General features: G+C 31.6%; 1 protein-coding gene across 2 annotated transcripts; it reads left to right on the top strand.

The window, feature by feature from the left end:
• Positions 1-5,714: 5,714 nt before the first annotated feature.
• LOC101251353 (AUGMIN subunit 6-like) lies at positions 5,715-15,470 on the top strand. Of its 2 annotated transcripts, none has more exons than XM_004233257.5 (13): positions 5,715-6,146; positions 6,235-6,291; positions 6,542-6,636; positions 10,227-10,377; positions 10,810-10,935; positions 11,043-11,199; positions 11,540-11,600; positions 11,681-11,975; positions 12,493-12,618; positions 12,941-13,102; positions 13,191-13,440; positions 13,521-13,991; positions 14,575-15,470. In XM_004233257.5, the coding sequence occupies exons 1-13, from the start codon at positions 5,931-5,933 to the stop codon at positions 14,613-14,615; spliced, it is 2,208 nt and encodes a 735-aa protein (XP_004233305.1). In that variant the 5' UTR covers positions 5,715-5,930; the 3' UTR covers positions 14,616-15,470. The 2 variants fall into 2 exon arrangements, with proteins under 2 accessions (XP_004233305.1, XP_010317066.1); XM_010318764.4 differs by having other exon boundaries at positions 13,518-13,991.
• Positions 15,471-16,413: the final 943 nt, after the last annotated feature.

Here is a 16,413-nt window from a genome sequence, read left to right as displayed (position 1 = left end):
TTATAGAGTGATACAATTTTGATTATATTCTATTAAATAACGTATCTCCAAAAAAATTTATTTTTCACTATACATCAACAACTAATAATTATATAGTTTAATGCATATGCTTTTGAATTCCAAACGGTTTTTGAAAAATTATAGTATATTGTATACCAATCTTCATTGTTGCCATCCTTTTTGTTCTAGCGTGAAAGTATTTCACATAAGTTTATGTTAACTTGATTTATGGTAATTGTAAATGAACCTTATTTGTTTTGATTTCAAATAGTGAACTCCACAGCAAGAATAATTATATCCCCATATTGCTTAATATAGTTTTGTATGATCAATACAATCAGACAATTTTTTAAAAAATTATAGTGAATTATATTACAATATAATTTTCCAAATGAATATGTATTTTATTGTATAAAAAATGAATGCACCATATACTTATACATGTAAATCTACTTAGTGTATTTATTGTATTTCCAATTGGACAGTCCTTGAAAAAAATGGCAAATATCCAATGTATATATATTCTACTATGTTCAACATTCGAATATCATTATATATATATATATATAAAATCCAAAGAAGGAAATGTATTTATGTATTTCCTTATTTGTATCAAAATGAATTTTAACAAAATTAAATTGTATATTTGAATGTTAGTGAAACAGTTTCTTCAAACAAAATTTTATGAAAATAGACCAAATATATAGATGTGTACAAACATAACCTTCATATAAATGAGAAAAAAATGTAATTAAAAAATACTTAATAAAAATAAATTAAATATATAGATGTGACAAATATGAACTTCATATAAATGAGAAAAAATATATAATTAAAAAATACCTAATAAAAATAAATTATAAAATACAATTCTATAATCATGCAAAGAATCTAGAGTCTTATTAGGCATGTAGTAATGCCTTTCATATTTAATAATTATTTGAATACATATAAAAATTGACAATTCGTGTATAATTAAATTTGCCAATCCACATAAAACTATATTCATATATCATACAAAAATTGTAGATATATACATGGAAGATATATTGATGTTGGTTATATTCCATAGTTTTTTCTTAATTTTATTTGATATTTGATATTTGATTTGAAATATTAGAAAATCACTCTCTTAATTTAATTTATAAAAAACAGAATAAAATAATTTAATAAAGTATATCAATTCATGGGATATTACTTATTTAATCACGTCGCGTATCAAATGAGAGATAAGTACGAATGTTCGATTTAAATCAATATTTTAGTTATATTTACGGTGTAAAAATATTTACAACTTCAACCACTTTTAGCATAGTCAAACATATGAGCTTGAAGTTGCAGGTCACGTGCATAATTGAACGTTATATGTATATATAATTAAAATTTACATTTTTTTGCATGAACTTAGAGCAAATAACCTAGAGCCTGTTTGGCTCAGCTTAAAAGCTGGTCAAACTAATTTAAAAGCTGATTTTTGACTTATTTAGCTGTTTGACAATATTCAAAATAACTTATTTTAAGTTAAAAGTTAAAAGCTGTGGTAGATGTGTTTTTTTTTAGCTTATAAGCTGTTTTAAGTTGACCACATTTTTATTTTTTTGCTCTTAATATTTTTTACAATCTCCAAATTACCAACATAATCCTCTCTTTCTTCCATTTTTCCTTTTTCACATTCGGCATAGCAACTTCAGCACTTTTATCCAAACGCATAACTGCTTATTTTAAAAATAAGTTTCAGCACTTTCAAAAGTATTTTTTTTTTTCAGATCCATAGATTTGGTAATAATTCATTTCTTCTTTAAAAAAAAAGTACTTTTTTAAAGCTGCTTTTATTAAGTCCATCCAAACGGGCCTTAGTCATATGTGGTTGAAGTTATTATAGTTATAATGAAAGTTCATATATGAATAAATTTTACCTAGTAATAATGCATTTTTATTTTAAATTCAACAATTTAATCAAATCTTCTTTGAATAAACTCAAGTTTGAACATAAATTTTAAGTACCATAAGAAAAAGACGCTAATCATTGTTTTTTTTAAAAAAAAAAAATAACAACAAATGTAACAATTCCTTTTGTAATAACGATCATTTGCCAATATTTTCAAGTATTTTTAATATTGTTAACGTGATTCATACATTTTTTTTATATTTCATAGAAAATCTTCGATGCATTGCACTTCGATTACTCTTAGATGTGAAAATTACTATTGTAAACAAACACCTAACAAAATCTTCTTAAAAACAACATAGGTTAATTAGGCAGAAAATTCATCCGATTGGATTCTTCAATTCAATAGTTTTGATTTACAAGGACATCTTTTATTACGGTGCTATTACTTTAGTAGAGTAAATTTTATTATTTGCATGTAAAAACATAAATCTTCAAGGAGTAATCCAAGAATTCTTTTAATTTTTAAAAGAGTGAAGTTAAGAAAAATGCTTTTGCATATTTTTTTCTAATATGTAAACATTGTATAATTAATAACTCATCGTGGATTTTCTTAATTGACATTCTTATTTTGTCCACAAATTAAATTTTTAAAATTTTTATCTTGCATAAGAAAAACTTTGAATTTCCGATCAAATAACCTATTGAAGATTGAAGATTTATTTTTTTGGTGTATTGGTCTAGTTTACTCTTTAAAATTTTAAAGAAGGTGTTCTTCTATCACATGTTTATCAAAAAGTATGATTTTTTAGAAGAGAAAAATTTTACATATTGTTATAAGATTTAATATTATTATATGGTTTAACTGAATTTTTTATTTTTTCTCGCACGCACGGAACGGATCATATTGAGAATATTGTACGGTGAACAATGATGTGTATTCTTTGGAACAAATATGTTTTAAGTATTTAATAGAGAAAATATATAAAGTAATAACTGAAGTTGTTTTGAATTTTTAAAAAGACATCTTAATTTTGCGGGTGTTATATTACCTCGCGAAATTATCTAAATCTACAATAAATATGTTGGATTTTAAAAAAGGTGTGAATGGAAAATGAAGAGTTGCGACTTTTATGAAGAGTTGTGACTTTTATGAAATGTTGCGACTTTGATGAAAAGTGGTGACTTTTATGAAAAGTTGCAATTTTTATGAAAAGTTGTGACTTTTATGGAAAGTTGTGACTTTTATGAAAGGTGACGACCATTCTGAAAGATTGTGACTTTTCCAATGGTTTGTGACCTTTCCGGTAAGGCACAATAAGAACCTTTTCGCACCACCCTTTGTCTTCTATAAATTGAGGGATTTCCTCTCATTTTAAAATAGAATTCATTGACTTCTTCTTCAACTACTAAATCTAGTATTCTAAGTGTACTTTACTGTCGTTATGTGGTTCGCTGACACCGGATTTTTTGGTATCTATACTCTGGTGATTGAGATCATTTTACCCTGGGAGGTTATATTCCAAATCAAACCTCGGATACTAGAGGGGAATAATTTCCTTAAGGGAACACTGTGAATTCAGTGGACTTGATCTTTTTCCTATTAAAAATTTCCAAATTCTGGTACGTGTTTTACAAATTTTAGATTTGTGAATTAATTTCAGTTCTTCTATTCTTCTGTTCTTCACTGGTTCATTAAATTTGGTAACTTCGTGTTTCTGCAAAGTTTGTTGGAATCAATAAGATTCTTTAGACACATATAACAACAATTCCTCTTTAAGAAAAATATTTCATATATTTTTTTTCTGTTTCTGATTCTAGTTTCGCTACTAGTTTTAATTTTCTAGTTGTGAAAATGTTCTTAAACTTTGTTTTCTTACAAAGATGTTCAAAGTTTTGTTCTAAGTATGTTTGGAATACAAGATGAACAACAAAATATATCTTTTGACTAATTTTAACACCACTCATGATGTCACAAAATTTGGGCGCGTGAAGGACTATACACACAGCTTCAGACCAATGTAAAATTGCCATGTGTCACTCCCAATTTGACTTATTTTGAAAAAAATACAAAAATCTATGTATTAGCTTACCCATGTATTAATTTTTTAATATTTTTTCTCGTATTTCCTACCATCATTAGCTTACCCATGTATATTGGATATCTATGTTTTTCTTCATTTTTTTAAAAAACTAATCTTATTGTGTTCATTCTTATTCTTTTTTATTTTGAAAAATAAATTAGTTTAATAATTTTATTCCTCCTACGAATCAAGTTGAAATTTGGGAATAGTGAAATTATGAAAAACTCAATTTGGGAGTAAAAAGTTGGAGAAGGATGTGATATAAATATCAGATTTTGACTTGGTGATATTTTGAATATTTAAATTTTGATTATTTAACGATATTTTTTTTCATAAATAAATTAATTGGTGGTAATTTGACAAATAATTGATAATGCTGTCGAAAAATTTCGTCCCACAACAGTGAAAATAGGAGATTTGAGAGAATGGACGGATTATTTTAAATAGAATCGGGTTATTGGGTTAAAATAAGGAATATAGTCTTTTTTAAAAAAAATTCGGGTCAATTTTGGTCAATCCGTCTAATGAGGGGTAAATTTGGTGAAATTTGTAACGAGAGAAATAATATTAACTTCATTTTAACTACGAGGGTAAATTTAAACAATTAATCAAAGTTGAGAGATATTTTTAACCCTTTTCCCTTACAAAATTTAAGTTTCAAGAATTTTTAATTAGCACATGCTCAGTGCATTTTTTAAAATTAGAAGCCTCAATTTTTTTTTCACCCGATGTTCGAAGTCTGAGTTCTGACTAAAATTGGGATCGCGCATGGTATGGCCCATTCGGAGGTGACAAATTTTTAAAACTACTTTTAAATGTTAGCAAAAACAAAAAAAATCATGTTATTTTTTATATAAAAATAAGTAGAATTAGGATAGAAAATAAATTTTTTAAAATAATAATATTCCTTACATTTATACATATTTATCAATATATCCCTTATTAATTAGTTAACCTATCTCATCAGGTTAATTGATTTTTATATAATAATTTTTATTGTTTTTATATTTTGTATTATTATTTACATATTATATCTTATATATTACTTTATTTATTGTTTTTATATGATTAAAAGTAAATGTAACAAACAATATTTTCGTTGGATTAAGGATTTAGGCCTGCCCAAAAAAGTACTAACAATATATTTTTTTCTTTTTTAAATTTATGTATTATTTTGTTTTAATTTATTTTTTATATAACTTTAGAGTATTATCACAAAAAAAGAAGAAGAAGATAATAGCTAAGACTAAATCTAAAAAAAATAGGTAAAAGATAACAAAAATATTATTTCAATATTTTCAACAATATTTATTTATGTACAATAAATGTAATTAAAATTTCTTTGTCGATATTTAAAATATTTTTTCTCTTAAAAAGTAATCTTAACATTAAAAACATATTAACATTTGCTCTTTTTTGTAATTTGACTCTCAAATATATTTTTTTTAAAAAATTAAATCAAAACATAATTTGCTTATCAAAAATACTTTAACAGTTGCCAAACAAGATCTAAGCCAAACAAAAACCAATAACAATTAAATTAATAAATATCTATAATTTAATTTCATTTTTAATTCAATAAAAATTTGAACAATCTACTGGGAAGCATAAAAGATACTAAATTTTATTTTTTTTCCTTTTAACAACATCAGTGAAGACGAGGCTTGACGCTAACATAGTTAAGCGGTTCACGTTACGCATTTCAAAATTTTCTTTTATCCTTTCTGACCCCACCAAAAAACAACTAATTCAGAAATGCACCCCAAACTTTTGAGATCATACTCTTCATTCATCCAACAACCAGGCCTTTCTTAAATTTATCCAAAAGGGCTTGTTGTTTTCATATTTGCAAGAAAATCATGTGCTAAATCGGAAAATCCACCGGCCGAACGAAGATTGAGACGCCGGAAATGCGAGAACTGAAGCAAAAATTGCAGTTGTAAACAGTGAAGGTGTGGATGACGATGGACAGAGAGAAGGAGAGGGAGATGGAGTTAGAAAGTGCAATGTACACTAACTGTTTGTTATTAGGCCTGGATCCAGCGATCATAGGTATCGTAGCTAACAATGGCACTCCTCGTGTTGGATTTTTTCGTCATTCAAACCCTAAATTGGGAGAACAGCTTCTTTACTTCCTACTTTCTTCTCTTAGAGGCCCTGCTCAATCCTCCAAGGTAACTTTTTAGCTTGTGCAGGCTTTACGGATTTGTGTTTGGTACTCGTTTTCGTTTTGTTCTCTTTTCTCACTCTGAAGATCTTCAGGATTTCGATAAGGTCTGGCCAATATTTGATTCGGCGCAATCTCGTGATTTTCGGAAGGTGAGTCTGCTTTAGCTTATTCATGAAAGATGATTGTTATCTTTTTTAACAGTTTTGAAGTGAGACGTGCAGAATATAGCTGAATGATGTCTATTTTGAGATTGAGACATGTTGATCAAGTTGACTTATGCTGTAGCTTTTAAACCGTTGTTTTATCTAGAGATGTGCTTCATGAATTCGGTTTGAACTTCTTCTTCTTCTTCTTTTATGTCTAATTTATTTCATTTTCTTTTAATTTGTGTTGATTCAGGTTGTGCAAGGAATTATAAGCGAGCTGGAATCACAAGGTGCACTTCCTAGAAGCAATTCGAGGGTCTCATCTCTTGCGACATGCTGTGGACCAAGGTTGGTTAATGAAGATTACTTGCAAAATTTTTTTACAGCTTTTAATGAAAGAACTTTTCTGTTCTGTTTATTTTGAGCTATCATTTGGACCATTTGACTACATTGTAAAGCATCTTACTCGTAGAGCTGTTACAACAAGGTAGTAGTGGTCAGCTAAGTGAAGATTCTTTTGTGGAGATTAATTTTGATTTCACTACCTAATTGAGTTTGGGGTAACTAACTCACCCTCAAGACGTACAACAAAAGTCAGAATTGTAACTCTGATGTTTATCTGCATTCAAAGACATTTTATATTTAAGTGGCACAGCTTGGGTAACTATTCTGTATCTTGGTCACTTAGCACACAATTAAACAGCTATCTTCTTTGAATACTAAGCTGAATGTATCCTGATAATTCCTACCACCCAAGCTCCTCTAAGAGAGGAGACATATCTGTGGAGTTGGACTGCTGCTGTTACTGCTTTCTTGTTAGTTGCATCTCTAGTTGTGGTGTTTCTGTTGAAAGTGGGTGAAATCATAGATCTTGCTTGATTTTATCCAAAACTGTTTGGCTGGTTATTGCCAATGCAAAGGGTTTAGGACTTGGTGGAAGGTGTTTGTGCAGAAGTTTTAAGTCGGCACTAGTGTTGGGGAAGTAGCTTTGTTTTTATAGACCTTTGATTCTACAATTCAACTTTTAGGTTTCTTTAACTAAACATTATGGACAGGAATGATCAAGGAGCAAGTTATAGAAAATACTTTAGGATTGCAGCATTAGGAGGGGACATAGAAGGTGTTTAGGTTGGTTTTAAGTACTTTTTGGCCTACTTTGGTGTCTATCGTACTTTTGTATTTTAAAGCCAAAACGAGTTAAAAGGTATAAGTTGATCACTCTAACTTATTAATTTTCAGCTGAAAAGATATTTTTCCCTTTATAGAGCAGCTTGAAAGCTCTTTAACATCCCATTTGAGTGAGCTGAAATTAAGCAGCTTTTAAGATAGTGTTGGAGCTGAATTTTTGATAAGCATTTATGTGTTCGTGTAAAATTGTTGAAACTAACAAAAAAAGCAGTTGATAATTTTTGGTAAAAAAATATGAAAGATTTTTTTCCTAATAAGTTACTAAATACAAAGTAACTTTTTATCAATTTACTTTAAGTTGTAAATTGAATAGATAAGATTATCTTTAATAAATATAACTTATTTATTTAGCTAACATATACTAATTATTAATTTTACAAAAATTTTGTGAAGGAATACTGTGAACAAATATATTTGAACTTACCTGAAGAGTAAATAAATAAATATTTAATCATAAAAAGAAATTTCGAGTAATTTATATTCCAAAATCAAATAACCACGTAAATGGGACTTGATTTAACACTTGTGAGAAACTTGTAATGGGACTCAATTCAGCACATGAAAGAAATTTCAGTGAGACTTGATTCTGTACAGACTTAAAATATTCCATACAAATCATAACAGAACTTGTTTTGTAAAGAGAAGCACTTAAAACTTGTGTAAAACGTACATTGCTCAGTTTACGTTGTTTAAATAAATGAGTTTGGATTCATGACTTCTTTTAAAAAATGGGCTATAGATCGAAAGTCCATTAGCATATAAGGGATAAAATTAATGGTTAGAGTAAAATTTATATGAAATAGTATACGACATGCAAAGTATTCAAATTATTTATGAAATTAATATATTGAGTATATAATTGGTCGGTTTGGTTCGGTTCTTTATACGGTTTGTTTCTAATAAAACCAAACCAAACCAAACCATATTCTCAGTTTTTAAAATTTATAACAAAATCCAAACAGATATCGGTTTTGTTTAATCAGATTGATTCGATTTCAGTTTGAAAGTATTTTTCACCTAACCGTGAACATTCCTAAAGTAGGTGGCAATACTAATATTTAGTCTTTAATTAGTAGCCAAAAAAATATATTCTTAATTCTCTTCATGAATATTTTGCACCATTTTTACCATTTTCTTATTTACCAACTTTGGTCAAATTATTCATGATTTATGTTATTCAACTAAATAATTTTTTTTTCCAAAAATATCCTATCTAATCAATAAGAACTTAAAGTGAATGAAGTTATAAAATTTTATTGAATTTGGAACTGAAATTCTTGCAATAGCCTATTGTATATAATGTAAGAACTATTCAATAATTTTAACAGCAAAATGTGTTTACCAACACTTTTCACCAAAGACACAAACTGTCCATTCATAATTTTAACTAGTAAAATGCGTTTGCCAACACTCCAACACTTCTCATCAAAGACATTAGCTGTTTATTCAATTTCAGCACTTTGAGTAGTACTGATTATCCATAAAGATAACTCCAACACTTCAGAATTGTAATGTATTTTTATTCAGCTTATCCAGACGAGCTCATGGAGCTCCTAAGTCCTAAGGAAGCTGGGCTTGAAACTACATAACACTGACTGTTATATTTAGGAGTGTTCATGGTTTGGCTTGAGTCAGTTGTCCCTAAAAAGAAAACAAACCAATTAAGTTGTATTTTCAAATATTGGAATCAAACTAATTAAAGTCATTTTGTCAATTTTGTTGATTTTTTTTTTATGTTTGCTTCCAGTTTTGTTTTCTTCTTCCAAATATGTGACTTATATGGGTAAACACATTCCATCATAACTTTACCAAGATAATTACTTTTTAAGAAACTTGTCATTTACCAAGATATCTAGATGGTAATTGAGTAAAATAGTGATGAATAATTAAGTTACCAATTTCAAAAACTAAAGTTAAATAGTGATGAATTAGTTTACTAATTTAGTGACTCAATTAAAGTTAAGTTATTCTAATATGAAATAGATTCTTGGGCTTATCAAAATGAAACTACAAATCAAATTAGAATATAAAGACAAAAAGCTAAATAATTATGAAGGAAACACTCTTAGACAAACCAAGCTGTAAAAGATTAATATGTACCATTAAATTTTAACTATGTATTTATATAATCGGTTTGGTTCGGTTTTCAGCTATTTTTTGCTTAAAACCAAATTAAACTCAAACTTTGTCGGTTTGATAATTAAAAACCAAAACCAATTCAAACGGAAAAAACGTCCTTTCTCCAGTTTGCTTTGGTTTCCGGTTAGGTTTGATTTTTGAATTTTCCATGAACATCCCTAGTTATGTTAGTGATTTCAGCACACATCTGAGTAAGTATATGAATGAATAACCACACGGTTTTGGTTCAGTAGTAAGAGCGCAACATGTGATGACTGATGTGTGGATTAGACGCACATCACTAATTGTCATAGACAAAATCCTATTATTAAAGTGAAGGATAGAGAGGTGACCCATTATTGTTTATTTCATAAAAAAATTAAATTTACGAATGAACAAATATCGTTGATTCTGTGCCGCTGTTACTTAATCATCCAATTTCAGAATCTTTTGGCATGATAATTAGTTGTCCGTGCAATTCTAGTTCTGTCTGCTTATTATTCTGTAATACCTACCTGTTTGTTTGGGGTTCCATTTTTGTGGTCTTTTTCCATTAGTACATATTACATGCAAAAGGACGCATGATAGCATTCATGTACTTAGTATTCAGGATTGTTTCACATGTACTGCAGATTCGTCGAACTTCTGTGGCAACTCTCACTGCATGCTTTGAGGGAAGTTCATAGGCGAACATTTGCTGCTGATGTTGCTTCTAACCCGTTACCTGCTTCATTGACGGATGTAGCTTTCTCACATGCAGCCACCTTACTTCCTGTAACAAAGGTCATATTCTTTTGGCTTTATGTCCATTTATTTGATAAGGGACTCTAAAATTATTTCATTGTTTGTCCACATGATGGGTTGCTGGGACCTTGAAATCTAATGATTTAGTGCCTCTGTTGGGTAGCTATTATCTGAAGACAAGGGTTCAATTTCTGCAATTTTAAGATCCAATGTGTAAATGTATCTTGAATTATTCACTTTCTTTTGAGGGCTTAGTTTTCTTTCCTATGAAGCTATTTCCAGTTACCAAGCCAAATAATATTTCATGAAGTAACAGTTTCTCCATTTTCAATACTCTATGAAAGGTATTGAGTGGGACTATACTGATTTACTTAGCTAGTCTTTGACCCAATATGTTATGTGGATAACTTTATGGTTTAAATTATTATTGCGGGTTTGGAGATATAATTGTGGCCTTGTTTGTCGGTGTAGGCTAGGATTGCTCTTGAAAGAAGAAGGTTTCTGAAAAATGCTGAAATAGCAGTTAACAGACAGGCTACGTGGTCTAATTTGGCTCATGAGATGACAGCTGAGTTTCGAGGCCTTTGTGCTGAAGAGGTAAAATAAAATCTTATGAATTGTCTGAGAATTTGTCTTGATTTCTGTTCTTATATTCATTGTGGTAACTGTTTCTTCTAATACATCTTTGATCCTCTTGATCTCAGGCTTATTTGCAGCAAGAACTTGAAAAACTGCATGATGTTAGAAATAAAGTAAAGTTGGAAGGTGACCTCTGGGATGAGCTTGTATCAAGCTCAAGTCAAAACTCGCATATGGTCCAAAGAGCTACTCGCTTGTGGGACTCTTTGCTATCCCGCCAGAGTGAGTACAAACAGTTGGTTATCTTCAATTGGCCGTCATTATGAAATTCCATAAATGCTCAATTAATATGTTCTACAATATGCTATATACTCCATACTTTGTCCTTGATATGGTAACCCATTCCCCTGCCTAGGAGTCAACACTGGCTTTACCCCACTTTGCTCCCTTGGTGAAAGAACACACATCATGGTTGGAGCTGGACGACCCATTTACTAGGCTATCCCTCTCTTCACAAACAGATATATATTTGATATTGCAATGAATATAACAACTAGTCAAGTGATCCGAATCAGTTTTAGCGTCTTATACATCATATTACTAATATGCATATGCTGTACAGATCAGCATGAGATTCTTGCTTCTGGCCCAATAGAGGATCTTATAGCTCATCGTGAGCATAGGTAAAGATCACTTTCTGTATGATCTTTGGTTTTCATAGCTGGACTTACCTTCACATTCTTTTTTTAATGTTCTTGTTCAGATATCGCATATCTGGGTCGGCTTTGCTTGCAGCCATGGATCAAAGTTCTGCGGCGCCACCTCGTGGTTTAGTTTCATCGCATCCAGATAATGAACGGTCTGAAAGATCACCAGCAGTTGTAAATAGAGAAATGCATGTGAACAATCCAGATTCTTCTCATACTCAAGGAAATGATGAGAGATTTTCTCGAGTTGATGAAAGGACTGCTAGAGGCCATCCTACTATTGATATAGCTGAAGTGTTGAGGCGTTGGACACATGCATTACAACGAATTCATAAGCAGTCACTTCAACTAGTATGCTATTTCTATGTTGACTCAAAATTTTAGGTTTTTGAAGAGTGCCTTTGACCCCAAAGTTTGCTGATTTTAGAAAAAGAGTGCTTTGACCCCAAAATTCTCAATGTTTAGACTACATGTTTGTGATGTTTCTTAATATTAGTCATCCTTATAACTGTATGTTTGTGATGTTTCTTAATATGTGGAGTTTCTAGTGGTCCAAAATGGAAATAACTTCTTAGAAGTTAGAATCTTACTATGGTGTCAGAACTTTTGCTATGGTCAAGGAATGTGCATAAACCGTCTTGGCATGTCATAGAGCATTGTATCTGCTTATATCAGTTTTAGCAACTTTATCTAGTGATGTCTTAAGGAAAAATTATCAACAGTCTGTGTTCTTATGAAGCTTCCCATATGTGAAGTTATAATACTGGAACCTATCTATCGTTTGTCAATAATTATGTTAGAAGCATGTGAAACTATTTCTTTTCCTCATCTCTTCTTTTATTCTTCCTAATACAATAAGTTCTTTCAGGCAAAAGTAAATGATGGAGAGGGTCCAGAGCTTCTGAGAAGCTCACATGATGGTGGTACGAGTGATCATGCTGAATACTTGAGTGCAACACTTGCTGAACATCGGCAACACCTAGCAAGTATACAGGTTTGTACAGCCTATCGAATTTTCTTGCATGTTTGAACTATTTTACATGGGCTCAAGTGGAGTATGGGATATGTTATGCATTGGTCATTGGGTTCTGGTAATTTCCAGCATGTTTTGTGTATTTGGAGGATCCGTACGAAAGTGCCTTCATTCATGTCCTACCCGTTGAAACTGGTGTAGAGACCATTGAAGATTCTGAGTAACTTAGCATTTGGAAAGTTGATTATCTGAAGAGGAAGTGGTATTCCTGGAATCCTCAGCATTACATACAAATTGCATTAACTTATTATGATGATAATATAGTGTTGAAACTTCTCTCCAGGTGCTCATAAATCAACTCAAGGAAGTTGGTCCAGCTATACAGAATTCAATTGCACAGCTTACAGAAGAAGTCAATAGTGTTTCATCCAGTCTTCTCCCCATGGCCGAACATCATGCTAGATCACATTCACTGGTCCAAGCACAGAATAGCAGACAAACATTGGTAATGTTTTGTGAAGCCTTTCATGGGACTTGTAACATATTTACCTTCTGATACACACCACGGAATTTAAACAAAAGGAATTCTACAGGAGAACAGCACTGATGAGGTAGCTGAGATGACCTCAAAAATGTCGTCCATGCATATTGAGAAGGCATCGGCCAGTTCCCCTGCCTTAAAACTTCCACCTTTGTTTAGTTTAACGCCAAATTCTTCCGGAAAAGGTGGGAACATGCAGAAGAGACAGGTCTCAGCTCAGGCCAGCCAAATAGATAATATGCATGAGAAAAAATCTCCAGATCTGCCAATTTCGAATAATTCAATGGATAATCCTCCGCAAGGTTTTTTCCTTCCTTCTAAATGCGTGCACTGATTTTCTTCAGTTTTGGATCTCTAAAAAATGTTGCCTGTATTTCAGCAGATGATGACACTAGCTTTGTCCAAAATTTGAAGAGATCTGTCAGAGAAGCTGCACTTTCCTCCCAATTGTGCTATCCGGAATCATCTCAAGATAGCCGTTCTGATGATAGCTCTGAGCACTATTTTATACCTGTACCAGGGGTTGGGTTTTCTCATTTTGGTAACAAATCAAACTTATTGAGAAGTAAAAAGCTGCTTGCGCCCGAACCAGATTTATCTTTTCTTGGTAACCAGGCTCCACGCAGTCATGTGTGCATCAAGTCAGAGGGACTGCCTGACTTTTTCAATGATCTGCGATCTCTTGATGACTATGATGGCATAGATGGTTTTCTTTCGACCATGGGTTCAAACTCTTCAGTTTCTGATGCTTGCAGGTCATTTTATGATTTGGATGAAGCTGAAGATCAAGTATTTTCTCCTCCTTTGCTTATGGATATGTCACTGCTGGCAGACTCGTACGAAGATTTACTTGGTATGTTGGTTTAAGCAATTGTTTATTATTTTGGCAGTTCTATTACCACTGCGCTATCTGTATTCCCTGGGCTATAGCTTTGCAGTGCTGGTTTTCTTGTTCTTTAGAACATGCACTGACATGATTTGAATTTTTAAATTATAGCTCCACTAGGTTTACCTTTTTTTCCCTGACCTGGGGATTACGAGTTAAAAGTATCACTGTGGAGCTCAATTGCAACTTGCCTTCCATAAATGTGCCAATTCTATATTTTTCTTAATTCGAAGTATAGGTTTCATGCTCTAATTGATGGCACTAGATGAATAATTTTTGAAAGCATTTCCTAGTTCTGGACATTGAATGACTTCTTAATTGTTCTTTTTTAAATGCTTCATTTTATTAAAAGTATCAACTATAGTAAATCAAACTAGATGAGGTCAGCTGAATGATACGTCTATATCCGTTTCACTCTATTTGGACCATATTACTGGTCGTTCGGCGAGATATGCGTGGGGGCTGGGGATCATCTGCATTGTAATCTACTTCTGTTTTCCTTTACCAGACCACTCTCAGTTTAATAGTTTTATGAACTTTATGCTTGCAGCACCTTTATCAGAAACTGAAACTGCATTAATGAAGCACTGAGATTGAAGTTCAAATAACCTTGCTGCTCAGCCTACAACAGATCTTCAGAACCTTGTACCTCCTATGTTTCAGTGACATGGGATAACCTCCTAACTTTGACATTTTTCTTTATCATTCGTTTATGTGTATTTTTTCATCTTATTCCGAGGAGCAGAGGGAACTTGACATCTCAAAATTTCTCTAATATCAGCTTGACAGGCTGTTGTTATCTTCAAATGTTCACCCACCATGTGAATCGGAATTCATAAGAATAAAGCTCTTCTTGAGGAGATCATCAGAACTGCCCCAAATGTGAAATGTACTCTCTAAACTGAAGGGGAAAAGTGCTTTATTACTGTTGTGAGCTACGCTAACATCTGTTGGCAGTTAAGCTTTGATATGTTCATTACACTGTCAGTTTAACAGTAAAATTTATTGTCGATAAGCAACTATCATGCCTTGATTTGTTCCAGACACTAAAGAATTATTCAGTTACTGCATGGATGGAAAAAATTGAGTCTCCATAGTGCAGCTCCAAGACCCCTTAGTTCTTATTCATTTTGCATTATCAGGCATGTGTAAAGCTACTCCAGCTTTCTGACGAAGGACTTAAATTTTTATCCTACATTGGTGTGGTTATACATGGAAACAACTTCCATGTCTCTTAAATTGTACAACTATAAGTACAAAGTTTTTTTTATCAGCTGTTGGTGTAGTTATCTTTCTAGTTTCTCCTGTCATGTCTCCCTTCTTTGAACTTGACTTGAATCCCTGTAGTATTCCATTTTAGCTTTCAATTTCTAACACCAAGCAAACTTGTCGTTAAAGGATTATATTGTGATGTATGAATTACCTTCCCTTCTAGACATTCTTAAACACCTTCCATTACACGGTGATTGTCAATATTTACATGTTCCACAGTGTTTATTGTGACTACTCAAACGTTGGTCCTTTCATTGAATTTATTTGTCCAGTTGCTTTTTATCTATAACGAACTTTTTGTTTTGCTTTTCCGAGTTATATGTTTGGACATTTATCTGTCAGCTAACCGAGCTAAGATGATTGATGCTTCCTGTATAATGTGCCGTGAATGATAGTAACCTCCAGTGGTGAATTTTTGTTCTTCCTGTAGCTGAGTATTATAGTTTTGTTTTTTCTTCAGTAGGTCCTTTCTTCTTTAGTAAGTCTTGTTTTAGCTGTTAGATTATATGGTTTTCTACAAAACAACATGCTCACAGTTTCGATGTGATCCACACATCAAATCAAATAGAACTGAGGAAAAGGTTGTCTGCTCCATTGGTCATTGACATGGACTTGAAGAAAAATACTTGGGGGAAATAGTGAAAGCAAAGTTAACACAGCTGCAGGAACAGTTCTAGTGCTAGAATTAGAGTGTTATAGGAAAATTCCGTCAAGAAAAACTCATGCGTTTCAGAAGGGTAGAGTTATCTAGTACTTGGTCTGGGTAGTAACAGGTATTCAATGAAATAGTTGAGGTGCCAGTTGGAGCGTTACAATTGGAAAGAGATGGACTGCTCATATGTTATCTTAATATTGGGAGGATACCAATTATCTCTGATGACCAATTTCTGATCCATAGTTTTGCCATATCCTGAAGGTAATGTTGCCGTTGGATTACTTAAATATGCAGGCAAGTACCATAGAAGATTTTTATTATCATTGCCTTCCTATTATTTCTTTTTTTATTTATGAGAAAAGATTTCTTAAATTTTCATATTCAAGTCTTGTGCAACAAAGCCACAAATTTTCTCATTTTTGTTGAAAATGTTAGATGATTCTGACTTTTAAAAAATAGAGA

This window comes from Solanum lycopersicum, chromosome 2 (genome assembly GCF_036512215.1).
Source record: "Solanum lycopersicum chromosome 2, SLM_r2.1".
NCBI lineage: Eukaryota > Viridiplantae > Streptophyta > Magnoliopsida > Solanales > Solanaceae > Solanum > Solanum lycopersicum.
The sequence above is the reverse complement of the archived record's forward strand: the minus strand, read 5'-3'. Positions and strand labels throughout refer to the sequence as shown.